The sequence below is a fragment of the Balaenoptera acutorostrata genome, chromosome 15, assembly GCF_949987535.1.
Source record: "Balaenoptera acutorostrata chromosome 15, mBalAcu1.1, whole genome shotgun sequence".
Taxonomy (NCBI): Eukaryota; Metazoa; Chordata; class Mammalia; order Artiodactyla; family Balaenopteridae; genus Balaenoptera; species Balaenoptera acutorostrata.
This window is the reverse complement of record NC_080078.1, coordinates 1,895,686-1,923,651: the sequence shown is the minus strand read 5'-3', so window position 1 is coordinate 1,923,651 and position 27,966 is coordinate 1,895,686. Positions and strand designations below refer to the sequence as shown.

Genomic DNA, 27,966 nt, shown 5'->3' with positions numbered 1-27,966 from the left:
TGTATTTGTAGTTTGTACTGTTTTTCCTAGAAGGCCCCCCAAACTGTCTAAGCTATGCACAAAACGTAGGAACCGCCCCTGTTCTTGCCTCTCTCCAGATGGGAAAATAGCTGCTCCTGAACGCATCGCTCCGCGGGAACTCTGCTGTCCGGACGAGAAGCATCTCTCCCTGGGACTCGTGAGCAGCAGCCCTCGGCATTTGATAATGAAAACAGGGTCAGTCGGTCAGGAAAACCTAACAATCAAATGTGTGTGTTGCACATAAAGGAGTTTCAAAGAACCGGAAGCAAACTTTGACGAAATTAAAGGAAGACAGACAGTTCTACTGGGGTGATGGATATTTTAACATCTAAATCACCTGTTCTCTCAGCAACTGGTAGAACTAGACCAAAAAACAGAGACACAGGTGTTCTGAACAAAACTCTCATCTCCTTGCCCTCACTGGTGTTGGGGTCCAGGCCACCTTTGTCAGAAAACTGTCGTGAGGATGGGGCCGCGGGTTGCTTTCACCTCTGCAAGTCACAGCAGGCAGCAGCACCGTCAGACCTGCACGCGGGACGCCCTCCCTTCCCACAACAGTTGTCAGAAGAAGTGACACATATCTGGGCACATGGTCTGGTAGGCGGTGGCCACCCGGAACTTTCAGGGAGACGCCCACGCGAAGTTCCAAGGGTCAGAGTGCGGTTAGCGCCGCAGAAAGGGGCCCTTTCCATGGGCTTGGGGTCGGGGGAGGCGGGGGACCTTGTAGATTGCAACAAGACCCCCTTTGCCCCCCTTTGAGCGGAGGACCCACCTTGGGGCCTTGCAATCTGAGTTCGCCGTAGCAGAGCCCCGAGCCCCAGGCCGCAGGAGAGACAGGCACCTGCCCAGCACCTGCTCCGTGCGGTCGGGTGCGGCCCGAGGACGGCTCTCGGGGTGCCTGGGACCCCGGCCCCCACCCCAGCCGCGTCGCGAGGCTGCGGTCGCCACGTGCAGACGGATCGTCAGGCAGGCGCCTGACGAGCCGCACCGGCCGTGCTAATCGTCCTCCGCCTTCCGGCGCCGCGGGGACGCCTCGGCCCTGGACGGCTTGCGAGCGCTCAGCTTCCGCCTGAGGGAGGAGAACTTGTCGCCCAGGACGCGGCGCAGCCCCGCGCCGTCTCGGCCGCAGGGCGGGTCCTGCCGGGGCGCCGGGAGCCGCCCCGTGAACAGGTCCCAGCGGGCCAGGGCGTCCACGGCGCCGTCCACCCGCGCCAGCTCCTCCTCGGTCACGTCCCTCTCCAGGGCCTGGATGCAGGCCGCCAGCCAGCGGCCGTGCTCTGCCAGCGCCTCCCCCGGACTCTCCGCGGCCGCCAGAGAGCCCAGCCCGTCCTCGGGCTCCAGCTCCGGGCCCGCGGGCAAGGCGTGGCTCCAGGCGTCCGGGGACAGGGGCTCCGACAGCCCGCTGCCCGGCTCCGAGTCGCTCTCGCCGCACAGGCCCGAGTCCGCGCTGCAGGGCAGGGTGTCCTCCGACACGGACGGCTCCCCCGCCGCCGCCAGCGTCCAGGTGTACAGCCTCTACGAGGGAGAGACGCGGGCTGAGTCGGCCTGTCCGGCCCCTCCCCTCGCCAGGGAGCCGCCAGGAGACCCCGCCCCGCTCCCGAGGGGACCCCACTGTGCCCACGACCCAGGGCGAGCGGCAGTCTGCTGCCACAGGGGCCCTCGGAATGGGGCCTCTAAGGACAGACGGCGAACTTGCCGGAGCTTTGCAAGCCTGACCGTTATTCGTGGATAAATTGAGCTGACCTGTTAACACTCCGTTCAAAGCAAAGGCAACGATGGTTTTCCTACATCCCACTAGCACCTCTGCGCGTGGTGCAGCCGGGCATCGGAGACGCCAGCGGTCAGCTACTGCCCACCTCCTCCCCGCTTTCCTCCCGTGATGGCTCACAACTGGCCGTGGTGGAGTCTACACCATGGAAACGGCAGATACTCCCAATCGAGGCTTTTTCCTTAGAGGGCGCTTACCAGCACACCGCTGACTGATGGGAACAGATCCAGAGCAGGCCCAGGGCGCCCCCCTCGAGGTTAGGAGTCGCGGGAAAGCACGCGTCAGGGGAGGGGGACGAAGGGCCTGAAAGTTCGGGTCCGATAGGCGAGCAAGACCCCAAGAAAGGAAGTGGTGAGAAACCCCAGACCTTCTGCAGGCCGCAGCTGCCCCCCTTCCCCTTACACGCACACGAGGATAATGGGCAGCTTACGGCCAAGTCCCCAGCCCTGCGCTTGGTGGGGCAGGCGCTCCGGTGATGGTGACGCCCACGCCTGTCGCATCCTGCTGAGCGGCGTCAGCCAGTCGGCAGCAGGGGCACCTCCCTACAGGGGCGCTGCCTCTGGGTCCCCTCTCCAGCGAGGCAGGCCGCCTCCTCAGCGCCCCTCGACGCGCTATTTTACCCCAGAGACATTCAGGGGAGACCCAGGCCGGGAGGCAACTCTGACCTGGACATGCCCAGCCCCGTGTTCAGGGGTCCCCAGCCTGGGGTCCCCGACCAGCAGCAGCCTGGGAGCCCGTTAGAAACGCAGAGCCAACCCCTCCACAAGCACTGAATCGTAAACTCCTGCCTGTCCGAGAGCTTCTCCCCCGAGTCCAGCACCCGGACCCAGTGGGCTCCAGAAGCTGACCGTCTCCAAGAGGAGGATGGGCTTCCCAGAACCTCAGACACAACGAGATTCACTTAAAGCGTCTGGCTTAAAACTTTGGGTCTTAAAATTAAGCCCAAGCTGTTTTGTTGGTGGGCCTATGCCTTCATTCGAACAAAAAACTTTTTTAACTTGGTATTTTCATCCAAAGGTGGATTTAAAGAAGAAATTACCACTCTTCCAAAAGATTGAAGAGGAGGGAACACTCCCAAAGACATTCTATGAAGCCACCATCACCCTGATACCAGAAACAAAGATACCACCAAAAAAGAAAATTACACGCCAATATCTTTGATGACTATAGATGCAAAAATTCTCAACAAAATATTAGCAAACCAAATCCAACAACACAGTAAAAAGTTCATACACCACAACCAAGTGGGATTCATCCCAAGTTCACAAGGATGGTTCAATATATGCAAATCAATCAAGGTGATAACACCACTTTAACAAAAGAAGACAAAAACCACCTGATCATCTCAATAAATGCAGAAAAGCATTTGACGAAATTCAACATTATGATAAAACTCTTACCAAAGTGGGTAGAGAGGGAACATATCTCCACCATTTATGACAAACCCACAGCCAACATAATACTCAATGGTGAAAAGCTGAAAGCCTTCCCACTAAAATCTAGAACAAGACAAGGATGCCCACTCACACCACTTCTATTCAACATAGTATTCGAAGTCCTAGCCACAGCAATCAGACAAGGAAAGAAATAAAAGGTATCCAAATTGGAAGGGAAGAGGTAAAACTGTCACTATATGTAGATGACATGATACTATAAATAGAAAACCCTAAAGACTCCACACAAAAACTACTAGAATTTGTTGCATTTCTTTACACTAGCAATGAAATATCAGAAAGGGAATGTAAAAAAAAACAATACCTTTTAAAATTGCACCACAAAATTAAAATACCTGGGAATAAACCTGACCAAGGAGGTGAAAGTCTTATATGCTGAGATCTATAAAACATTAATAAAGGAAACTAAAGATGATTCAAAGAAATGGAAAGATATCCCATGCATTTGGATTGGAAGAATTAATATTGTTAAAATGGCAATACTACCCAAAGCAATCTACAGATTTAATGCGATCCCTATCAAATTACCCATGACATTTTTCACAGAACTAGAACAAATAATCCAAAAATTTATATGGAACCATAAAAGACCCAGAATTGCCAAAGCAATCCTGAGTGGGGGGGGGGGGAGGCAGGAGGCATAACCCTCCGAGACTTCAGACAATACTACAAAGCTACAGTAATCAAAACAGTGTGGTATTGGCACAAAAACAGACATATGGATCAATGGAACAGAACAGAGAGCCCAGAAATAAACCCACACACCTAAGGTGAATTAATCTTCGACAAAGGAGGCAAGAATATAAAATGGGAAAAAGATAGCCTCTTCAGCAAGTGGTGCCAGGAAAGTTAGACAGCTGCATGTAAATCAGTGCAATTAGAACACACCCTCATACCATGCATAAAAAGAAACTCAAAAGGGCTTAAAGAGTTAAACATAATACATGACACCATAAAACTAGAAGAGAGCATGGCCAAAACATTCTCTGACATAAATCATACAAATGTTTTCTTAGGTCAGTCTCCCAAGGCAATAGAAACAAAAACAAAAATAAATAAATGGGACCTAATCAAACTTACAAGCTTTTGCACAGCAAAGGAAACCATAAACCAAACGAAAAGACAACCTATGAAATGGGAGAAAGTTTTTGCAAATGAGGCGACCGACAAGGGCTTAATCTCCAAAATATACAAACAGCTCATAAAACAATAACAAAAAAAACAAACCACCCAATGAAAAACTGGGCAGAAGACCTAAATAGAGATTTCTCCTAAGAAGGCATACAGATGGTCAATAAGCACACAAAAAGATGCTCAACATCACTAATTAGTAGACAAATGCAAATCAAAACTACAAGGAGGTACCACCATACACCAGTTAGAATGACCATCATTAAAAAGTCTAAAAATAACAAATGCTGGAGAGGGTGTGGAGAAAAGGGAACCCTCCTACACTGTTGGTAGGAAGGTAAACTGGTGCAGCTACTATGGAAAACAGTATGGAACTTTAGAAGACTAAAAATAGAATTACCATATGATCCAGCAATTCCACTGCTGGGCATATATCCAGACAAAACTCTAATCCAGAAAGATACATGCACCCCTACGTTCACAGCAGCACTATTTACAAAAGCCAAGACATAGAAACAACCTAAATGTCCATTGACAGATGAAGGGATAAAGAAGATGTGGCACATATATACAATGGAATATTACTCAGCCATAAAAAAAAGAATGAAATAATGCCAATTGTAGCAACATGGATGCAACTAGAGATTATCATACTAAGTGAAGTCAGAGAAAGACAAATACCATATGATATCACTTACATGTGGAATCTAAAAAATGACACAAGTGAACATATCTATGAGACAGAAACAGACTCACAGACGTAGAGGACAGACTTGTGGTTGCCAAGGGGGAGGGGGATGGGGGAGGGATGGACGGGGAGTTTGAAACTATTACATATAGAACAGATAAACAACAAGGTCCTACTGTATAGCACAGAGAACTATATCCAATATCCTGGGATAAACCGTAATGGAAAAGAATATACAAAAGAATGTATATATATGTATATGTATAACTGAGTCACCTTGCTGTACAGCAGAAATCAACACAACATTGTAAATCAACTATACTTCAATTAAAAAATAATAAAAGATTTTTTAAAAGAGAAAATAACCACCACCTGCCTTTGAACTGTGAACTCAGAGTAAAGTTTCTGAGTTTGCAAACGAACTTCCCCGTAGGATAAGGTTCCTCCCTGCAGTGGAGCAGATGGGCCCGGTTCCCTAGGGTCCCTCTTGGGCCCTGCTCCCCGGCAGTGCCTCGTGCGGACAGCAGAGGGCAGCATCGCCGCGCTGGCTCAGCCCCCGCGCGGGGCGGGGCCGGATTAAGAGCAGCGCCTGCCTTTCCACAGTGATTCTTGGTTAGTCTGGTTCCGCCTCCTCCTCCGGAGGGGCTGTGAGCCGATTAGGGAGAAAGTGATGCTGGGGAAGCCCCCTTGGTGATGCCAGAACCGGCCCGAGTACCGGAAGCCCTAGGACAGGGTCTAGTACGCGGTCCGTGGCCGGTAAAGACCGGCTCTGCTTAGGGTTGCCTGGGAAATAAAAGCCGTGCGCCCCTGTGGTGACAGCCACCGGCACTGGGCCAGGCGCCTGGCGGAGGACTCAGCCAGACCCACGAGATCCGCAGACCTGCTCACCCCTCCCCGTGCCCGCGACTCACCTTGTACCTGTCCACGAGCTTGAAGCCCAGGACGTGCTGCAGCTTCCGCAGGCAGATGGGGCAGAGGTCCGGGGGCCGCCGCAGGGCCTCGTCCAGGCTGAGGGCGCCCTGCATGAGGCAGCGGAGCCAGCGGCAGTTCCCCAAGCCCAGGAGGTGGCAGAGCTCGTGGCACGTGACCTGAGGGAGAAGGTCCCCACCGCCTTGCATCCTGGAGCCCGCCCCCCGCCGACCCCCGGGACCCCTGGATGCACAGGGCTCAATGGCTGTCCACTCACGCCCTTCTCTCTGATTCCACACCTAGCATCTTCCTGGAGCCTGCCAGAGCCCCCAGCACCCCTCCTCTTCCTGTCCCCCGTCTTCTCCCGCCACCTGGGCAGCACCCCAACACCCACCTTGCAGCACTGGACCATCCCCAGGGCGCTGAAGCACACGGTCTGGCCTCTGTCCTCCAGGGGTGCCTCGGGGGCCGGGTCAGGGGTGCTGGGCCCCCACTGCAGGGATTCCCCCGAGAACCGCGCAAAGCTGCAGACGCCCACTTCTGGGGAGAGGCAGAGAAGCGGGGGCACCAGGAGTGGCCTCAGCTCAGGGAGCCCACGGGCAAAGCCACCCGCCTCAGGATGCACAGGTCCTAAAGGCCCTGCCCTGCCAGCGCGTCCCCGTGAAGGCAGCCCCGGGGCAGACAGCCCTGGCCCAGGAGGGGCGAGAACTGGGACTGCAGGTTCAAGAGAGCATTTCCATTTATGCCCAGTCTCTCCCCCAGGAGGGGTTCTGGGAGAAACAGCGAGGGGCTTATGTCCCCACGTGTTCCAGGCCCTGTACCCAAGCCTCAGGGCTGAGGCGGGAGGCCCCCAGGTGCCAGCTCACCGTGCCCTGGAAGGAACGTGCCGAAGGTGAAGGTCCAGGCCTCGCGGGGGTACAGGTCGGACAGCGTGAGGCCCAGCACGCACAACGCGTCGCCCGGCTTGCTGCTCTTCAGAAAAGACAGGATGCCGTCTGCGGGGACAGGGCCAGAGGGGGCAGTGAGGAGGTGGCTGGGCCCCCCTCTCCGGGCCCATCCCCCTCGTCCTCTGCCTGGATCCAGCTCGTCCCACAGTCGGACACAAGCTAGCGACATTCCATGAAAAACTCAGACTGAGGCCGAAAACTCAGCAGCCAAGCTGCACCATGGGAAGCGGCGCTACGGGCCTGGGCCTCGGGGGAAAGAAAGAGCTCAGGTTTGGACAGGGTAGTCCAAGTGGGGACACCAGAAAGGCCTCCGGGCCAACGAGACTGGTGTTGGCGGGAAGAGCCGTTGCAGCCTCGGGCAGCTGACTGGTGGCCGCAAAGACGTGGCATCTCATCCCCGGGACCTGGGCGTGTGTTCCTCACCTGGCAGAAGCGAGCGGATGTGATTAAATTAAAGGTCTCCCAGTGGGAAGGTGATTCTGGATTACCCAGCTGGACCCGATGGAATCACCAGGGTCCTCACGAGAGGAGGCAGGAGGGTCAGAGAGAGCTGAAGGGGCCACAGCGCCGGCTCTGGAGGAGGAGGGGCTGCAAGGCCAGGAAACGGGGTCTCCCCGGAGCCTTCCGAAGGAGCCAGCCCTGCCGGTGCCTGGATTTTAGTCCTGGGAGACTTCCATCCTCAGAACTGTAAGAGAACGAGTGTCGTTTAAGCTGCTAAGTCACTGCTAAGTAACTGGTTACAGCAGCTCCCAGGAGCGCGGGTGTAGACACGCGGCTGAGGCGGAGGGATGGAGCCCGGGGCCGGCGGGGTGTGAAGGAGCCCCGAGGGAACAAGCAGAGCGGCTGCGAGGTCCACGACCAGGAGAGGGTCTCAGAGTGATCGGAGCGAGAGGGGAGGTGATACGACCAGGAGACAAAGACCTTTTCCAAGGGGAGTGGCTACAGAAAGGAGCTGAGAAGCAGGGTGGCAGCTGGAGGGGCACAGCAGGCCAGAGAGCGTGTTAAGACGGGAGAAGAAGCAGCAGCTTGTCCGTCCGAGGGGGGACGGCGGGGAGAGCTGCTGGGTGGGTGGGAGCAGGCGAGGGCAGGGGGCGGAGGGCTCGGGCGGTCCGTGAAGGGCAGCTAGGCCAACAGTCCGCGACGGGGAGCACGGATGCAGCAGTGGGGGAGCCGCCGTGAGGGAAGCTTGGCAGTCCCCCTTTGTCTGCATTTCCTCAGCAAAAAAAAAGCAAGGTCGTTGTCAGAAAGAAGAGGAAGGAGAAGACCTGAGGGCCCGGGGCGCCGGGCACCACCCAGGACCCCTCGGGCCTACAGTCGTGCATTGAGGGGACCACCGGAGGGTGCGTTTTTCTCCAGTCACGTCCAGCTGCCAGGGAGACAGGAGTCGGATTTACCCAGGTGTGGACAGGAGGGGAAGAGGGTGGCCGAGCCGGGAGGGTAGAAGTCAGGGCAGGAAGCAGATCCAGACAGCGAGACGGGGGAAGGACCAGCGGGTTGTACCTGATGATCAAGGAACCGTTAGCAGGAAACTGGGGAGATGGCGGGAAATGTCAGGGGGCATTGAGAGTGAGATGCTTGAAAGCCCCGCTGCAGAGATGGCAGAGTTGTGGGTCATGACAAGGCCTAGCCCAGCGCTGTCCGTAGAAACACAGTGTGTCCTGCATGTGTGACTGAGTTTTAAGTTTTACTAATTTTAAAGTAAATTAAAACATCAAATTGATTTTAATAATATACGTATTTTTGGACTTCCCTGGTGGCGCAGTGGTTAAGAATCTGCCTGCCAATGCAGGGGACACGGGTTCGAGCCCTGGTCCGGGAAGATCCCACATGCCGCGGAGCAGCTAAGCCCACGCACCACAACTACTGAGCCTGCGCTCTAGAGCCCACGTGCCACAACTACTGAGCCTGCGTGCCACAACTTCTGAAGCCCGCGTGCCTAGAGCCCGTGCTCCGCAACAAGAGAAGCCACAGCAATGAGAAGCCCGCGCATCGCAACGAAGAGTAGCCCCCGCTCGCCGCAACTAGAGAAAGACCGCGCAGCAACAAAGACCCAACGCAACCAAAAAAAAAAAAAAAAATACGTATTTTAACCTAACATATCCAAAATTTTAACGTCATCAAGTATTAAAAAGTTAGTAAGATGGTTCACGTAGGTGTTCATGCTGCGTCTCCAATGCGGGTGCGTCTGTGTGTTCAGTATCTACATGTGGCCAGTGGCTGCTGTCCGGACAGCCCAGGCCCAGGTGTGACCTTGGGACGAGTGGCTGAGACCTTGGAGGAGAGGCCAACGAATGTTAGCTCTTAAGGTGACACTGACAGTGATGATTGTTGCCGGTTGAGCTGTCTCCACAGAGAGATAACGTGGAAGTCGTAATGCCCGGTACCTGAAATGTGACCTTACTCGGGGACGGGGTTTGCAGATGTAATCAAGTTAAGGTGAGGTCAGTAGGGTGGGCCTAATGCAATTCGCCTGGGGTCCTTCTAAGAGGAGAAGCGACACAAGCTACGTGATGATGGAGGCCGAGGCTGGACCAAGGACCGCCGGCCGCCACCAGGGGTGGAGGAGGTGAGGAAGGGTCCCCCGGAGCGTTCAGAGGGAACGGGACCGGCCAACACCTTGGTCTCAGAATTCTGGTCTCCGGACCGTGAGATAATACACTTCTGCTGTTTTAAGCCACCCAGTTTGTGGTGCTTCGTCACAGCGGCCGCAGGAAACGAACACAGCCATCTAAACCACGTAATCTGACCACGGGAATCCAACCTCTCATAGCCTCTGCACGCCCCCTGCTTGCTGAGCCCTCCCGGGCCCCCTTCCTTCCCAGTGGCCCACGAAGCCTAGGGGGGCAGAGATGGACCCCCGGACCCCGGCACCACAGCCCCTGGGGCAGCTGGACAGGAGCTGGGTTTCCCCCGAGTCGGGCGGAAGCTACGGCAGGCGTGACGGCGCCGCCCGCCCAGGGCAGGAGGGGCGGGGCCCAGGCCGGCCATTGCTCCTCGGCCCCGCTCAGACCCTCGGGGGCGGGGGAGGGCTGTGCCCAGCGGGGGACCGAGGCTGCAGTCTGGGACAGAGGAGGGGCACGCCACCACTGGGACAGCACCCACCCGGCCAGTAGTCCCTGCCAGCCCCAGAAACTCAGCACCAGCTGTAACAGCACACTACCTGCCACTGCGAGACAACCAAACAAGCCGGGTGAAACACAAAGAACAGCTTCTTAAGGCATTGAAGGCGGGGGACGGGTGGCTACAGCGGGGCACGGAGGAAGGCTTGGGGGGGCGAGGCAAGCTGTTCTACACACTCTTACGGTGATGGCTACGTGATGTGTGTGTGTGTCAGGACTCAGAACGGTTACACCCAGAAGGAATAATTTCTCTATATGTAAATTATGCCTCAATAAACAGGACTTTTAAACCATCAGAGACCTAATGAGAAACTAGAAACAGGGAGAAGATTAGAATCCCAAGAGATGGAGGTGAGCTGTTTCGGAGATGGGGGATGGGAAGGTGACCCTGATGACACAGCCCCTGCTCTGCCTGCTGCCCCAAAGGGCCGCGCCCGGGGAGAGGAAGGCTGTACTCCGGGGGTCATCGGGGTGGCCCAGACCGTCCGCTCCCTTAGGTGCCTGGCCGAGGAGAAATAAAATCCTCTCTGCGGAAAAACTACATCATCCCAGGCCACAAAGTCTTCTAAAAGTTAAACTAATTTTTCACATAAGATGTCCAGCTAACAATCAAAAATAAGACACACAATGAGGCAAAATAACCAAGACGGAATTAGCAGAAATAGCACAAAGAGCAACATGGGCGCTCCAAATGCTGGACTCACAGACACAGATTATAAAGCAACTATGCTCATAGATATAAATGCTAAATGTAATTTTAGCCGGAAATTGGGAATGCTGAGAAAAGTGACACTGGGACTTCCCTGGCAGTCCAGTGGTTAAGACTCTGAGCCCCCAATGCAGGGGGCCCAGGTTCCATCCCTGGCCAGGGAACTAGATCCCACATGCATGCCACAACTAAGAGTTCACATGCCACAACTAAGGAGCCCGTGTGCTGCAATTAAGGAGCCCTCGAGCCGCAATTAAGGAGCCCGCCTACTGCAACTAAGACCCGACACAACCAAATAAATAAATAAATAAATTTTTAAAAACTAAAACAAAAGTGACACTGCTGCATCAAAAAGAATAAAATACCTAGGAATAAACCTAACTAAGGAGGCAAAAACCTGTACTCGGAAAACTATAAGACACTGATGAAAGATCCTGGGACAAGATGACAGAGTAGAAGGACCTTGAGCTCACCTCTCAAGAGTACACCAAGAAATCACAATTAACTGCTGAACGACCATCAGTAAAAAAGACTGGAACCTACCAAAAAAGATATTCCACATCCAAAGACATAAAGAAGAAACCCAGGGCTTCCCTGGTGGCGCAGTGGTTGAGAATCTGCCTGCCAATGCAGGGGACACGGGTTCGAGCCCTGGTCTGGGAAGATCCCACATGCCACGGAGCAACTAGGCCCGTGAGCCACAATTACTGAGCCTGCGCGTCTGGAGCCTGTGCTCCACAACAAGAGAGGCCGCGATAGTGAGAGGCCCACGCACCGCAATGAAGAGTGGCCCCCGCTTGCCACAACTAGAGAAAGCCCTCGCACAGAAACGAAGACCCAACACAGCCAAAAATAAATAAATAAAGTAAAGAATGCGTTAAAAAAAAAAAAAATTCTAAAAAAAAAAAAAAAGGAAGAAACCCAAAGAGACAGTAGAAGGAGCACATTCACAATATAATCAAATCCCATACCCCACAGGTGGGTGACCCGCAGACTGAAGAACAATTATATCACAGAAGTTCTCCCACAAGAGTGAGAGTTCTGAGCCCCACACCAGGCTCCCCAGCCTAGGGGTCAGGCATCAGGAGGAGGACCCTCCAGAGCATTTGGCTTTGAAGGCCAGTGGGCCTTGAGTGCAGGAGCTCCACAGGACGGGGGAAACAGAGACTCCTTCCTCTCTTGGAGGATGCACACAAGGTCTTGTGTGCACCAGGACCCAGGGCAAAAGCAGTGACTTCATAGGAACCTGGGCCAGGCCAACCTGATGGTCTTGGAGGGTTTCCTGGGGAGGCCGGGGGCAGCTATGGCTCACTGTGGGTCCAAGGACACTGGTGGTGGAGATACTGGGGGATGTTCATCAGTGTGAGCCCTCCTGGAGGCCGCCATGTTAGCACCAAGACCTGGCCCCACCCATCAACATGCTCCAGAGTTGGGGCACCTCAGGAAAAACAACCAACAGGGTGAGAACACAACCCACCCATCAGCAAACCAGCTTCCAAAGACTTTCTGAGTCCACGGCCACCTCTAGACACACCCCTTGACACGGCCCTGCTCACCAGAGGGCCAGGACCCAGCTCCATCCACCAGTGGGCAGGCACCAGCCACTCCCACCAGAAGCCTGCACAAAATTGATAAACCTTTAGCCAGACTCATCAAGAAAAAAAGGGAGCGTGCCCAGATCAATAAAATTAGAAATGAAAAAGAAGTTACAACCGACACCACAGAAATACAAAGAACCATACACAAAAATCTGTTGCATTCCTATACACTAACAATGAAAGCTCAGAAAGAGAAACTAGGGAAACAATCCCATTTGCCATCGCATCAAAAAGAATAAAATACCTAGGAATAAACCTACCTAAGGAGGCAAAAGACCTATACTCTGAAAACTATAAGATGCTGATGAAAGAAATCAAAGATGACACAGACAGAAAAATATACCATGTTCTTGGATCAGAAAAATCGATATTGTTAAAATGACCATACTACCCAAAGCAGCCTACAGATTCAATGCAATCCCTATCAAATTACCAAAGACATTTTTCACAGAACTAGAAAAATTTTTTTAATTTTTATGGAAACACGAAAGACCCCAAACAGCCAAAGCAATCTTGTGAAAGAAAAACAGAGCTGGAGGAATCAGGCTCCCTGACTTCAGACTATACTACAAAGCTACAGTAATCAAAACAGCATGGTTCTAACAAAAAAACAGAAATGTAAGAACAGATACTATAGAATTCCTAGAGGAAAGCATAAATCATAGCAGTATTTTTTTGGGTCTGTCTCCTAAGGCAAAGAAAACAAAAGCAAAAATAAACAAACAGGACCTAATTAAACTTAAAAGTTTTGCACAGCAAAGAAAACCATAAACAAAACAAAAGACAACCTACAGAATGGGAGAAAATATTTGCAAATTATGCAACTGACAAGACATTAATCTCCAAATAGTTCACACAAATAGTTCATAGAGCTCAATATAAAAAAAAAAAACCCCAATCGAAAAATTGGCAGATCTAAATAGACATTTCTCCAAAGAAAACATACAGATGGCCAAAAGGCACATGAAAAGATGCTCAACATCACTAATTATTAGAGAAACGCAAATCAAAACTACAGTGAGGTATCACCTCACCAGTCAGAATGGCCATCATTAAAAAGTCTACAAATAATAAATGCTGGAGAGGGTGTGAAGAAAAAGGAACCCTCCTACACTGTTGGTGGGAATGTAAACTGGTGCAGCTCCTATGGAAAACAACATGGAGGTTCCTTAAAAAACTAAAAATAGAGCTATCATATGATCCTACATTCCCACTCCTGGGCATGTATCCAGAGAAAACCGTAATTTGAAAGGATACATGCACTCCACTGTTCATTGCAGCACTACTTACAATAGCCAAGACATGGAAGCAACCTAAATGTCCATCAACAGACTAATGGATAAAGAAGATGTGGTATATTCATACATGGAATATTATTCAGCCTAAGAAAGAATGAAATAATACCATTTCAGCAACATGGATGGACCTACAGATTATCATACTAAGTGAAGTAAGTCAGAGAAAGACAAATATCATATGATATTGCTTATATGTGGAATCTTAAAAAAAATGATACAAATGAACTTATATACAAAACAGAAACATAGAAAACAAACTTATGGTTACCAAACGGGAAGTGGGGGAGGGATAAATTAGGAGTTTGAGATTAACATATACACACTACTATATATAAAGTAAGTAACCAAAAAGGACCTGCTGTATAGCACAGGGAACTATACTCAATATTTTGTAATAACTTATAAGGAAAAAGAATCTGAAAAAAATAGATATATATGTATGTATAAATGAATCACTTTGTTGTATACCTGAAACTAACACAACATTGTAAATCAACTATACTTCAATGAAAAAAGAAAAAAAAACAGAGAATAATGAGGCCAAAAATAAAAATAAATAAATAAATGTTAAACTATCCTCACGTTCCTGGAATAAATACAAGTGAGTTGTAATGTATTTTACATATTTCTAGATTTGATTTGCTAATATTTTACATTAGAGTTCTTATTATATGAGAAATTGGTTTCCAATTTTCCTTAATAATAATGTCTGTAAAATTTTGGTATCAATATCTTGCTGTTCATATTGAAAAGAATGCAAAGTGCTTCTACTTTGTCTCTCTTTTGGAAGAACAAAAAAGGCACTGATGAAAGAAACTGAAGATGACACAAACAGATGGAAAGATATAACCATGTTCTTGGATTGGAAAAATCAATATTGTTAAAATGACCATACTACCCAAAGCAATCTACAGATTCAAAGCAATCCCTATCAAATTACCAGTGGCATTTTTTTCACAGTACTGGAACAAATAATTTTAGAATTTGTATGGAAACAAAAAAGACCCCGAACAGCCAAAGCAATCTTGAGAAAGAAAAACAGAGCTGGAGGTATCACACTCCCTGAATTCAGGCTGTATTACAAAGCTACTATAATCAAAACAGTATGGGGGACTTCCCTGGTGGTGCAGTGGTTAAGAATCCGCCTGCCAGTGCAGGGAACCACAGGTTCGAGCCCTGGTCTGGGAAGATCCCACATGCCACAGAGCAACTAAGCCTGTGCGCCACGACTACTGAGACTGCACTCTAGAGCCTGTGAGCCACAACTACTGAGCCTGTGTGCCACAACTGCTGAAGCCCATACGCCTAAAGCTTGTGCTCCACAACAAGAGAAGCCACCACGGTGAGAAGCACACGCACCGCAGCGAAGAGTGACCCCCGCATGCCGCAAATAGAGAAAGCCCGTGCGCAGCAACAAAGACCCAACGCAGCCAAAAATAAATAAATAAATAAATAAATAAAAACAAAACAAAAACAGTATGGTACTGGCACAAAAACAGAAATATAGATCAATGATACAAGATAGAAAGCCCAGAAATAAACCCACATACTTATGGTCAATTAATCTATGACAAAGGAGGCAAGAATATACAATGGAGAAAAGACAGTCTCTTCAGTAAGTGGTGCTGGGAAAGCTGGACGGCTACATGTAAAGAATGAAAGTAGAACATTCTCTAACACCATATACAAAAATAAACTCGAAATGGATTAAAGACCTAAATGTAAGACTGGATGCTGTAAAACTCCTACAGGAAAACATAGACAGAACACTCTTTGACAGAAATTGTAGCAATATTTTTTTGGATCTGTCTCCTGAAACAAAAAAAAGCAAAAATAAACAAACGGGGACTAATTAAACTTAAAAGCTTTTGCTCAGCAAAGGAAACCATTGACAAAATGAAAAGACAACCTACAGAATGGGAGAAAATATTTGCAAATGATATGACCAATAGGGGTTAATATCCAAAATATATAAACAAGTCATACAACTCAACATCAAAAAAACAAACAATCTGATTAAAAAATAGGCAGAAGAACTGAATAGACATTTTTCCAAAGAGGAAATGGAGATGACCAACAGGCACATGAAAAGATGCTCAACATCACTAATCATCAGGGAAATGCAAATCAAAACCACAATGAGGTATCACCTCACACCTCACAGAATGGCCATCATCAAAAAGAACACAAATAACAAATGTTGTCTAGGATGTGAAGAAAAGGGAACCCTCTTGCACTGTTGGTGAGAATGTAAACTGGTGCAGCCACTGTGGAAAATAGTATGGAGGTTTCTCAAAAAACTAAAAATAGAGCTACCATATGATCCAGCAATCCCACTCCTGGGTATATATCCAAAAAAACCCAAAACATGAGGCCCAATGTTTATAGCAGCATTATTTACAGTTTCCAAGATATGGAAGCAACCTAAATGTCCATCGACAGATGAAGGGATAAAGAAGATGTGGTATATATACATATATATATATATATATATATATATATATATATATATATATATATATATATATATACACATACATACACACAATGGAATACTACTCAGCCATAAGCAAGAATTAAATATTGCCATTTGCAGCAACATGGATGGACTTGGAGAGCATTTTGCTAAGTGAAATAAGTCAGAGAAAGACAAATACTGTATGATATCACTTATATGTGGAATCTAAAAAATAACAACAAACTAGTGAATATAACAAAAAGAAACACACTCACCAATATAGAGAACAAACTGGTGGTTACCAGTGGGGAGAGGGAAGGGAGGAGGGGCAATATAGGGGGAGGGGAGTAAGAGGTACAAACTATTAGGTGTAAAATAAGCTACAAGGATATATTGTACAACACAGCAAATACAGCCAATATTTTATAACTATAAATGGAGTATAACCTTTAAAAATTATGAATCACTACATTGTACGCCTGTAACTTATATAATATTGTACAGCAATTATACTTCCATAAAATTTTTAAAAAGTTGACACTGCTAATTTGAAAAAGAATCCACTAAAAACTATAGAACTGAAAAATATAACTGAAATTTGGAACTCTATCTATGGGTTTAATAGCATATTAGGTGCAGCTAGAGATAGAATTAGTAAACTGGAGGGTGAGAATAAAACTGGGATGAAATACAAGGAAAGGGGAAGAGAGTGAGGAGGATGAACACGCATCCCATTGGAGTCCTCAGTGGGGGAAAGAACGAGGCAGAGGCAGCACTGGAAGAAAGATAATGGTTGAGAATTTCCCACAGCTAATGGAAGACATCAGTCCACTCATCCCAGATCCAACATCAGCCAGAGACAGAGCCCCAGCCCCTTCGTGGGGACCTCCCTAAACTTGAGTCTGGGTCTCCTGTACATCTGAGAGCCCCCAGTTCATCTATGCCTCTCAACCCAGCTTCATTCTCCAGCTGCCAGTGACCCCCTGGGGAATGATGGGGTCAGAGAGCTTTGTAAAGACAAAAAGCTAGAGGGGCCTTAGAAGGCTGCAGCACCTGCTCTGTGTGCCCCTGAGTTTTCCGGTGGACACTGGGCTGTGTGGTCCAGTCTCCAGACACTTCTGAGCGGGGAAGGGAACGCTTGCCTCAGTCTTCCTTTTCTAAAGGCTGGGAAGTAGATATTCCCTCCCCCAAGAAAAGCAGGGGGATTCCTTCCTTCTCCTAGGCTCCTCCCTCCCACCTTTTGCCAGGCGGCGGAGGCCGGCCCTTGCGCTGGCCTGACCTGCGCCCACACCGCACGCACTCACCTGTGTGGAGCTGGAGCCTGTCTGAGTCCTGACTGGGGCGTGACGAGCAGTGGATGGACGCGGCCGCCACCGATGGCAGGCACCTGACCTGCAGGCCCAGGAAGAAGGCCTCTGTGCAGCTCCGCAGCTGGTCCAGAAGTGCGCCGCCTGCCGGCCCCTCGCTCAGATCTGGGGGCGGAGCAGTGCCATCAGGCCCCCTGCCCGCTCCTCGGAGCCCCCCTCTGCCTGTGCCCAGCGCCCTGGACACGGACCAAGGCTGGAAGCCGGGAGGCCTGCGAGAAAGTGGCTGCAGCGTCCCCAGGCCAGCGGGAGATGCAGCAGGAGGGGTGCCTGCAGGCCTCTGGTCCTCAGGGGCAGGAGGGGTGGGCAACGAGCCTGCGTGGGGCAAGGCCTGCCTTGGCATGCAGAGCCAGTGGCCCGCCCCCTCACCCCCAGCACCTGGCCAGCAAGCCCCAGAGAGCCTGGCCAAGCCATCTCGGCCCTTGGTCCACGCACAGCCCCTCACACCTGGTGTCCCCAGTCTGAGCGCTGGAGGACCACGCAGGAGTCCCCAAGTCCCTGCCAGGCCCTGCCAGTGTCTCCAAGTACAGCCTCGGGGTTAAGAGCCGGGCACTGGGGTCAAATCCTGCCTCTGCCAACCACCAGCTCTGTGACTCGGGCAGGTCAAGTGACCCCTCCCAGCCTCAGTGTCCTCACCGATGAAGCGGGGTGACCCTGACCCCAGCACCCCACACCACAGAGGCACTGGGGTCAAATCCTGCCTCTGCCAACCACCAGCTCTGTGACTCGGGCAGGTCAAGTGAGCCCTCCCAGCCTCAGTGTCCTCACCGACGAAGCGGGGTGACCCTAACCCCAGCACCCCACGCCACAGAGGAAGCAGCCAGTACAGTGCCTAGGCCGGCGCTGCCTTCAACAGATGGGGCCAGGACGGCACACGCGGATGAGGCGGCAGCTGCGGGTAGAACAGGGCAGTGATGCTGCCCAAAGGGTCCCAGGGCCCTGGGCTTTCTGAACAGTGTGGAGCTGGGGCGGGCGGAGAGCTGAGCCTCACCCCCGAATCCCAAGCACACCAGTACATCCCCCTTCATATCAGGTCCCGCCTGGGGTCCAGGCACAGACATCCCCACCTCATGCTAGATCTAGGCCCTCGTCCCCCCGCCGGGGTGCCCTGATGGCCCAGGATGCCACCCCCCAGCTCATCACCACTTGCTGCCCCACGGGGTCCACGCCCATGCCCGCCGGCACCCACGGGCTGCAGGTACCCACGGGCTGCAGGTACCCACGGGCTGCAGGTACCCACGGGCTGCAGGTACCCACGGGCTGCAGGTACCCACGGGCTGCAGGCACCCACGGGCTGCAGGTACCCACGGGCTGCAGGTACCCACGGGCTGCAGGTACCCACGGGCTGCAGGTACCCACGGGCTGCAGGCATGCACGGGCTGCAGGTACCCACGGGCTGCAGGTACCCACGGGCTGCAGGCACCCACGGGCTGCAGGTACCCACGGGCTGCAGGCACCCACGGGCTGCAGGTACCCACGGGCTGCAGGTACCCACGGGCTGCAGGTACCCACGGGCTGCAGGCATGCACGGGCTGCAGGTACCCACGGGCTGCAGGCACCCACGGGCTGCAGGTACCTATGGGCTGCAGGTAAATGTGCTTCCGAGCCGGGCTCTGCTTCCGTGGCGCCAGGGCAGCGTGGAAGGCCTCGAAGTCCTCGGGAACCTCGGGGCGGCTGAGGAGCCAGTCGAAGGCCGTGCGGATGAGCAGCGTGCAGAAGAACGTCCTCCGGGGGTTGTAGGCCTCAGCCAGGAAGAGCCTCTCGGCTGGGGAGAAGGCGGACGTGTAGAGCTGCCGCAGGGCCGGGTCGGTGGACAGCAGCGCATCCTTCAGGGCCCGGGGGCCGAAGCTGAACTCCTGGGCCGGCCGGCACTGCAGCATGACGGGCCTGGCCACGCTGGGGCGGCCCCGCGGCCGCCCATGCACCGCCCAGGGCCTGGCCACCAGCTCGTGCACGGCCTTCCCTCGGGCCGAGCGCAGCGGCCACGTGGGCTCCCGGCACGTGGACCAGAGGCCGAGAGCCCGCGAGGCCCAGCTCTGCCTGGCGTTGGGCCTCCTCGGCAGCAGCAGGCGGCTCGGACACCCTCCGGCCCGTCGGCACCTGCAGGGAAACACCCGGCTGAGCCTCCGGCCATCCTCTCAGGCCCGCGGAAGGGGCTCTGTGGGGAGGAACGCACCCCCAGGACACGGCACCTGCACCCGGCCAGGCCAGAAATGCCCTTTTCCCCTCTTCTCGGGGGCCGGGTCTTTAACCAGCACCAAGTGTGGGGAAGCGTCCACCCTCCCCCGAAGCAGGGATGCGGTTTCCATGGAACCCTGGTGAGGACACTGCGGACACGCCCCTTCCCAGCCCTCAGGAGGGAGGGCGCGCTGGCAGTGAGACCCCCCCGCCACCCTTGTGCTGAGCACCTGCCAAGCCAGAGGCCCCTCCACCAGGAAACTAGCCACCCCTGAGCCCTCTGTGGTCACCCCACCGCCTGGGCCACCTCAGTGCCTGCAGCCACCGGCTCTCCCAGCAAGGGCCCCATGGGCCTGCGGATGAAGCCACAATGCCCAAGTCCACGTGGCCACGCCATCCACGGGCTGGACAAGTGTCTGTGGGGAAGGAGAGCCAGCCCCACAGTGCCGGCTGCAGAAGTTCCCTAGCACAGGCAAGGGGCGGGCACACGTGCCGACCGCGGAAGCATCAGCAGGGAGACATGGACAAGCAACAAAGAGCACTTTAGCTGCTGGGGGAGGCCAGGCAGGGAGGGGGGACAGATGGGCGGGGGGAACGGTGACAAAGTCGCTTCACAAAGTGGGGTTTTCCTCCGGACGCAGGAGCGGGGTCTGGCTGGTGCATCCCGGGGTTAATCAGAAACAACGCGCCCTCCCACCGCACACCCTGAAAAGCTACCAGGAAGGGATTGGCTGCTGTGGGCTTGACTGTGTCTCAGAGGGGGGAGGCAACGGAAGGAACAAGCCAGAGAAGAGAAGATGCACAAAGTAACAGATCAGGAGTAAGGCGAGAAGTGCGCTCAGGCGGGTCCATGATTTAGAAAGTCAGGCAGATGCGCAAACCCATGTGTGCAGAGCACAAAGTCGCGAGGCCTCCCGGCCGAACTGGAGAAACAGGAACGGCCTTGTTTTTGTGGGAAGAATAAAGCAACGAGACTGTACTCCCTTTAGCTAACCTCAGTTTAAAATGTTCATCCAGAAAATAAATGCATATGTGCATAAATGTGTGTATGTGTGCATATACGTACATGTAAACATACACACATATATTCATATAGAGGGGGAGATTGGGTGTATGTATAATTAATAAATCTTCCTCCAGAAAATTATACACATGTGATTTTTTTCCAGGGATATTATATACATGTGTGCATACATACACACATGGATGTGTTTTTTCAGTTAATTGCTGGCTTAGATGAAGGGAAAGGAACCAGGATTGAACACCTACTGAGATCCCTGCCAGCAGAGAGCTTTAAGCATTTCTTTCTGCATACATATTTTACCAATTTACATCCAATTGTGTGTGCAATCTTACATCCTCTTGACTTAGTATATTATGAGTGCTTTCCCAAGTCCTTAAACAGTCTATAAAGAAATGCCTTTTTTAAAAATAATTAATTAATTTATTTATTTATGGCTGTGTTGCGTTTTCGTTTCTGTGCGAGGGCTTTCTCTAGTTGTGGCAAGCGGGGTCACTCTTCATCGCGGTGCGCGGGCCTCTCACTATCGCGGCCTCTCTTGTTGGGAGCACAGGCTCCAGACGCGCAGGCTCAGTAATTGTGGCTCACGGGCCCAGTTGCTCCGCGGCGTGTGGGATCTTCCCAGACCAGGGCTCGAACCCGTGTCCCCTGCATTGGCAGGCAGATTCTCAACCACTGCGCCTCCAGGGAAGCCCCAAAAAATGCCATTTTTAATGGCTGGACAAAAACGCCACAATGAACATCTTCGTATATGGCTCTGTGTTTCCATTTCCTCAGGAGAGATTCCCGGAAGATACTGTGTGTGGATGTTTAAAGAATCTCGATTTGTAGGGATTTCCCTGGTGTCCAGTGGCTAAGACTCTGCACTGCCAATGCAGGGGGCGCAGGTTCGATCCCTGGTTGGGGAACTGAGATCCCACATGCTACACAGCACAGCCAAAAGATTAAAAAAAAAAAGAATCTCGATTTGTATAGCCAAATTGTGATTTGTATAAATTGCGCTTTTGTACAAAAGCGATTTGTATTTGCTTTCCAGAAAGGTCACACTAAGTTGCAACGCCATAGCCCCCCAGATTTCTAAGTAGTCAGCAGCAAATGAAAATAATCACCGAGAGCACTGAATCCCCCACTACGTTCCAGGCGGGGCTTTAACACCCAGGGAAGCGGGGACAGTTATTCTCCTCATTTTCAAGAGGGTGAAACTGAGGCAGAGTAAGGTTAAAACTAGCTTAATCAAAGCCACACAGCACATAAGAATCAGAGGTGGGATTGGAACACACCGATTTTCAAGTACCCCAGTTTCCATCACCGGGAGCAGCAGGGCGCCACCTTCTCAGGACCCCTGCCCAGACCCCCGTCCCTGCCACCAGACACCAGGGCAAAACTGGCAGTCTGTGCTGGGATGAGCAACCTGCCCCTGGGCTGCAGGAAAAAATGCCAGCCACTTGAGAACCGCGTCACACAGCGCACACGGAAGGGCCACGGCGGCGAGTTCTCCAGGGGCCCAGACCATGTGCGAGGAGGACCCAGTGAGGACAGACTGTGTGACCAGAAGGACATGGTCAACATTTCCCAGGGGGGCGGGTGGGCAGGGTCCCGGTGCAGAAGCCCCTGTGGCTTCCTTCCTTCCCCCACCCGACAGTCACCGCGTGCCTATGCATCTGTGGGGCTCATCCTACACCTGGGGATAAAACGGGCCCCTGGCCTCGTGGAGCTTAAACGCTAGAGATTTAGGCGGACCATAAAAGGCAAGGAAAATAAGTATTGTCTAGTGTGTTAGGTGATTAATGGTACCTGAAGAGGAGAAGGCAGCTCAGGGCATGGGGCTCAGGAGGGCCAGCGCTGCACCACCTTTTTCCAGAGGGTGACCAGAGCGGGCTTCACTGAGAAGCTGGGAGCTGAGCAGACTGGAGGGAGGGAGCCGGGCAGGGGAGCTCCCGAGTGGAGGGGCATGTGCAAAGGCCCCGCTGCACACACACAGCGCACACCGGCGGGTGCAGGGGCAGCGGGGAGGCCGGCGTGGTTCTGGGGGAGGAGGGGGGAGAGGGAGGGGGGAGGCAGGGCCACGTCGTGCAGCCTCCAAGCCGTGTGCTCCCCGAGCTCTGGCCTTCCCCACCCCCGGGGCGAGGAGGAGGGGGTGACACGAGCAGCGTGAGGCTGCAAGCCGGGCTCTAGGCGCTCCTCCTCCCCGGTGTCCTGGGTGCGAAGGCAGACCCTCCAGGAAGCTTCAGGCGTGGTCAGTGGGCCACAGGGACCCAGGGGCCAGGCACAGAGCGGCGCTCAGGAAGCCCTGAGGAGGGAGCGCCCTGAAGGCCAGCAGGGGCTCTGGCCTGCGCTTGGCCCTGTGACCTTCAATCCCCCTGGGCCTCAGCCCGGTCGCACCGGCCTCCCTTGCCCAGAGTGAGGCTGGACCCGGCAGAAAGGAGGCGCCAGCTGCAGTCCAAGGTCCGCCCTGAGCCCCGGGAGCGGCCTTGAGCGCTGACACCACGCGCATCTCACCAACCTATTTTTGTTTCGAAATGCAGCCCACGGGACCCCGGTACGTGCTCCGGGCTCTCCCTGACCCTCCGCTCACCAGCACCCTCCCACAGCGAGCCGGAGGCTTCTCGGCCGACAGTCACCGCTACAGCATTCCCTGCTGTCACAGCCGGCTCAGAATTATTCTTTCTGTAATTGAGAGTGGCCTATAAATTGCTCCTCTGGGGCCGCGGGGGCCTTCCAGACGCCCAGGAGGGTCTGTGTCACAGCTTTGCTAAGGAGGTGAAAGTGGGACAGACACCGACATCCTAGGACATCCCTCCTCACAGGTCCACCATCTGTAAACCGCAAGTCACTTCTTGACCCAGCACCTCCTCTGAACCCACAACTTCCTGAAACGCAGCTCTTAGTATTCACGTCTTATAGGCAAGGCCACGGAGGCTCAGAGAGGGGAGGCCACTTGCCCAGGGTTGCACAGCTCACCAGGATTCAGACACGGTCGGTACTCCTGACTCCTGACAGAGACGTAAGGCAGACGATAAAAGGCAATGAAAATAAATATTGTCTAGTGTCACTCTGGGCCTCATGTGCAGGACCCTCTCCCAACCCCGAAGAGTCTTTCCTGCCAGCACCCACTGTCCCTTACCACCCACCGACCCCGCTCAGGGCCTTCACTGCCAGCAAACACCTCAAAGCCAGGCAAAGCCTCGGGAAACGAAAAACGCCTGCTTTTTACCAAAAGTTCAAGGGCCCTGGCACGTCCATCCCAGGAGTGACTTGGGCCCAAACTGTAAACCTCAGATGGCCCAGAACCGACCAGGTCCCTCTGGTCCTGTGCGCCAGAGGGACCCGAGGCACAAGTGGTGTTTCCGAGGAGGCCGCAAGCGTCTCCACCTTAGGGCCCGTCTGCACCGTTATGAGCCGTGTGGGATCCCAAGAGCTTTGGTTCATGCAGTGGCATCGATCATACGCCGCGTCTGAACTTAAAAACGAGAGCCGTGTGCAACACAAGGACACAAAGCGCCACCTCCACCAGCAGCGCCACCTGATGCCACGGCTCCGTACTGTTGTGAGCACTGTTATGACCGGAGGGTCCCGAGAACACACTGGGAGAACCACCGTTTCACTCTGACTTCTTCCCCCCGGGACAACTGATCGCAGGCCCGCAGTGCCGTGTTGAACACGCGTGTGCTTGGAGCGTCCACGTGGGAAAGACGGGCCTGGTGTGAGGCAGAGACGCCCAGAGCACCTGCCCCGGCGCAGAGCCTCTGGCCTAACAGCCACACAGAAACCCAAAGAGCTCGGAAGAAATGGCCACCTTAGCCCCGGACCGGCGCGGGCTGGCAGGTCAACGGGAGGCTCCAGGTTGGGCCCCAGGGTGTGTGACAGGTGTGTCCTGTCCATCCGCACGGGTCCCGCTCTCTCTGGGGTCCGGCCATCTGTCTGCCCAGGTGGCATTTCCTCTCAAGGCCCCCCGGGCGGCCACACTCTCTTCCTGGGTCACTCAGGGAAAGCCTGACCCTTCGGTCCTGCCAGGTCATTTCTGCACAAGACCACCCCTCGTGCGGAAGCAGAAGCTGGACGTGGGCAGGGACCGAGGCTGAGCCCCAGGCCACGGGGTGCCGAGCGAGAGAGCCGCAGCCAGAGCTGGGGCTTCCCGGCCCTCTCCGCGGCCCGCCAGCCCGCTAATCTTGGCAACGATGAACGCCCCGCTCTGCCCATAAGGTGGGGCAGCAGCTGCGGAGCACAGGCCGCCGGCCTCACGCCTGAGTCCTGCAGGCAGCCTCTCATTCGAGCCGCACAACCTTGTGCCGCTGCAGGTGCTATTAACAGCGCCCATGTCTCAGATGGGGAAACCGAGGCCAGGTCCAATCTCAGAGCCACGCCTCACGCTGGAGCCAGAACTCTTAACGTGCCAGTGGGCTTCCAGAAGCAGAGAAGGTCTCACCATCAGTACACGGTGGGATGTCTCTGCCCTGCCCCTGTTAACACTGGGACCGCGGCCAAATTTTTCAGCCCGCCTCCCCTCTCCCTGAGGCGCCCACGTCCCCCTCACCTGTCCACTGTCCTGCCCAGAGGCCAGGGAAGGGCGTGTGCTGGTACAGGCCGCTTCCACTCCCAGGGGAGGGCCTGCTGCAGGAAGGGCAGGCGGCCCCAGACCCCTCAGCCCGGGCACCTGCTTCCCAATCCGACTGGACAGATGCCTCGGACTTTGGCAAGAAAGCACGCTCTGATTCTTGTTATTCTGAATACGCTTTGCAAAACATCCCAGCAGCTGCCTCGAGCTATTCACTACTGTCTGCCTTCTGAGCAGCCCCACGCAGAAGGGAGGTAAAGGGTTTGTGGTTTCACACTTCTCAGAGGTTTACATCTGCTCAGAGAGGAACCGAGGGCTGCGATCACAGGGAGAGGGTCTCCGCGTCAGACCCCTGCTTCCTGTTGCAGGGCCCTCACCTCCCTGCCCTGGCTGCCACCCTGACAGTTTCCTTCCCCACGACAGGCAGGGGAGGACCCAGCCTTCCCCTCTGACCCTGGCAGCATTCTCAAGTTTGGCATCGCTGTGGAACCCCACACCCTGCTTTTCTGAGCTGGAGGTGTTGCCTGTTTTCCTGGGAAACAGGAAGACAGCACCGGGCCTGCTTCTCCACCAATACCTAGGTGGTCATGTGGCCCCCTCCCCCGCGCCCCCAGGCTCTCTGGGGGCGTTCCATGCCCACCTGGGCCGGCCAGGAAGTGCCCTCTTCCCGTGCCCGGCCCTGGGCTCTCCCACAGCCTGTTTGCTCCCATCGCCGGGATGCGAAACAGCCCGCAGGTCGCCCTCCCGTGGGGAGCAGGAGGCCGGGAGGGGTCCCCGAGCCCCTTCCCTCGCCCGGCTCCCCTCTGCGGGCCCAGGCCGGGAAGTCTCGACTCCGGCGCGGAGCACAGAGCGCGGCACTGCACCAAACCCTCCGCGGCGCACCGGTCCCCGACACCCCACCTCCCGCCCCAGCGCGCCCTCCGTGTCCGCGCGGACCCCGCGCCCGAGCGCGCCCGCCGCCGCCAGGGCGTCCTCGGGGCTTGCGCGGCTGGACTCGGCGCTGCGGCGCGGCCAAGGCGTCCCGACCCGGGCCCTGCGCCCCGCTCGCTTCGGGGTACCGGCGCCGTCCCACCCAGCCCGCCGGTCTCCTCTCGGTCCCCGCCTGGGTCCCCGCGCCCCTCGGCCTCCCCGCCGCACCCCTACCTCGCAGCCCCGGTCCTCCTCGCCGCGCGCCCGGGTCCTCCCCGCACCCTCCGTCCTGCGGGCCGCGCACCCCGGTTCCTCCCCGCCGCGCCCCTACCTCGCAGTCTGCGCCCTCGGGAGCCGGCAGAGGCGGTGCCAGGCCGGGGCAGCGTGGGCACGTGGCGTGGGCCACGGAAATCGGGGAGGTCTCCGCGTGACGTCACACCGGGGGGCCGGGACCGAGGCGGGACCCGGTGGAAAGTGTAACGGGCCGCCTGGCCGTGGGCGCCACACCCCCTCCTGCTGCTATGGGTGCATCACGCGCGGGCCACCAGCGGGCAGAGTGCTGGCAGGAGTCCCCAGTCCTCAGACAAGAGCTCTGACCTCTGCTGACTCCTTGTAAAGCGCGCTTGCCACGCCCCTGACCCTCCCAGAAACACCTGGGGGAGAGGCGGGGCCTGAGACCCTAAAGCCAAGCAGGTGAGAGAGGTAAGCCAGTGCTGCCCAGGTGAGAGAGGTAAGCCTGTGCTGCCCAGGTGAGAGAGGTAAGCCAGTGCTGCCCAGGTGAGAGAGGTAAGCCAGTGCTGCCCAGGTGAGAGAGGTAAGCCAGTGCTGCCCAGGTGAGAGAGGTAAGCCAGAGCTGCCCAGGTGAGAGAGGTAAGCCAGAGCTGCCCAGTAAAGGGCTGGCATCGGGGTTACCTCAGCTCTGTGCGGGCACAGCTCCAGCATGACACACAGCCTAGCCCTGCCATCACTCGTTCCCCGGGAACTTCCCCTTCATTTGGCGGTCTCCCTATTAAGATGTAGTAATGATTTTTTTAGAAGTTTTTATATGCCAGGCACAATACACTAAATGCTTTACACGTACTGTCTCAAGCCTGTGAGGTAACTATCCTTTTTGTCCCCATTTCACAGATGGAACTCTGAGTAGGCAGGGGAAGTGACAGGCCCATCCAGAGGGCAGGGCCGGGGCTGAGGAGCCCCAGCGCCCGTGAGGGCGGGGACCCAGCACCGGGCCAGGGGAGCAGCACGAGCTCTGTGTCCAGCGCACGTTTGCAGCACGAACACCGTGGGTCCTCAGAGAGGGTCCAGGCGGTCTTCATCCCCAGAGATGAAAGGCAGGCAGCCCTTGTCCAAGGAGCTCCTACCACACGCTGTCTCTGGGTCCCCTTGTCCCCCGAGAAGGGGCCTGTGCTCCTGCCACGTCCCGCCACCACGCTGCAAGGCCATCAGCCTGTGGCCCGCCGGCCGTGTCTCCGCCTCGAGAGCAGGATTTCGCTGTGCAGCCCCCGGGAGGCCGGCACGGCCGAGGGGACCTTCCCGCGCGGCGGGGCCGGTGCTGATGGAGGTGGAGGACACTTGGCCCTCTGAGCCTCGCTGCGCTCCTTTCGAGCAGCCGCCCTGAGCTGCTGAGACACGGAAAGAGGTGCCTGGGCCCTAGGCGGCGCGGCGGCCTCTGCGCTTTTCGTCATTCTCCTCAGGCCGCCGAGCGAGGGCAGTGGCAGCTGCTAAGGGCTCCCTCCTTCCTCCTCTCCACAGCTCAGCGGGGGGACCCACGGTGGCAAGGGCCCTGTCCTGTGTCCTCACTCCTGATAGAGCATGCGGCTCAGGCCACAGGCCCCGTGG

At 54.6% G+C, this 27,966-nt stretch overlaps 1 protein-coding gene across 1 annotated transcript; it reads right to left on the bottom strand.

The window, feature by feature from the left end:
* Positions 1–1,017: 1,017 nt before the first annotated feature.
* Positions 1,018–26,467, bottom strand: AMZ1 (archaelysin family metallopeptidase 1). The gene is made up of 7 exons (XM_057528335.1): positions 26,459–26,467; positions 19,041–19,564; positions 17,405–17,572; positions 6,838–6,966; positions 6,366–6,511; positions 5,974–6,150; positions 1,018–1,536 (listed from the first exon to the last, which is right to left on the bottom strand). Exons 2-7 carry the CDS (start codon positions 19,342–19,344, stop codon positions 1,018–1,020), a joined length of 1,443 nt encoding a protein of 480 aa, XP_057384318.1. The 5' UTR covers positions 19,345–19,564; positions 26,459–26,467.
* Positions 26,468–27,966: the final 1,499 nt, after the last annotated feature.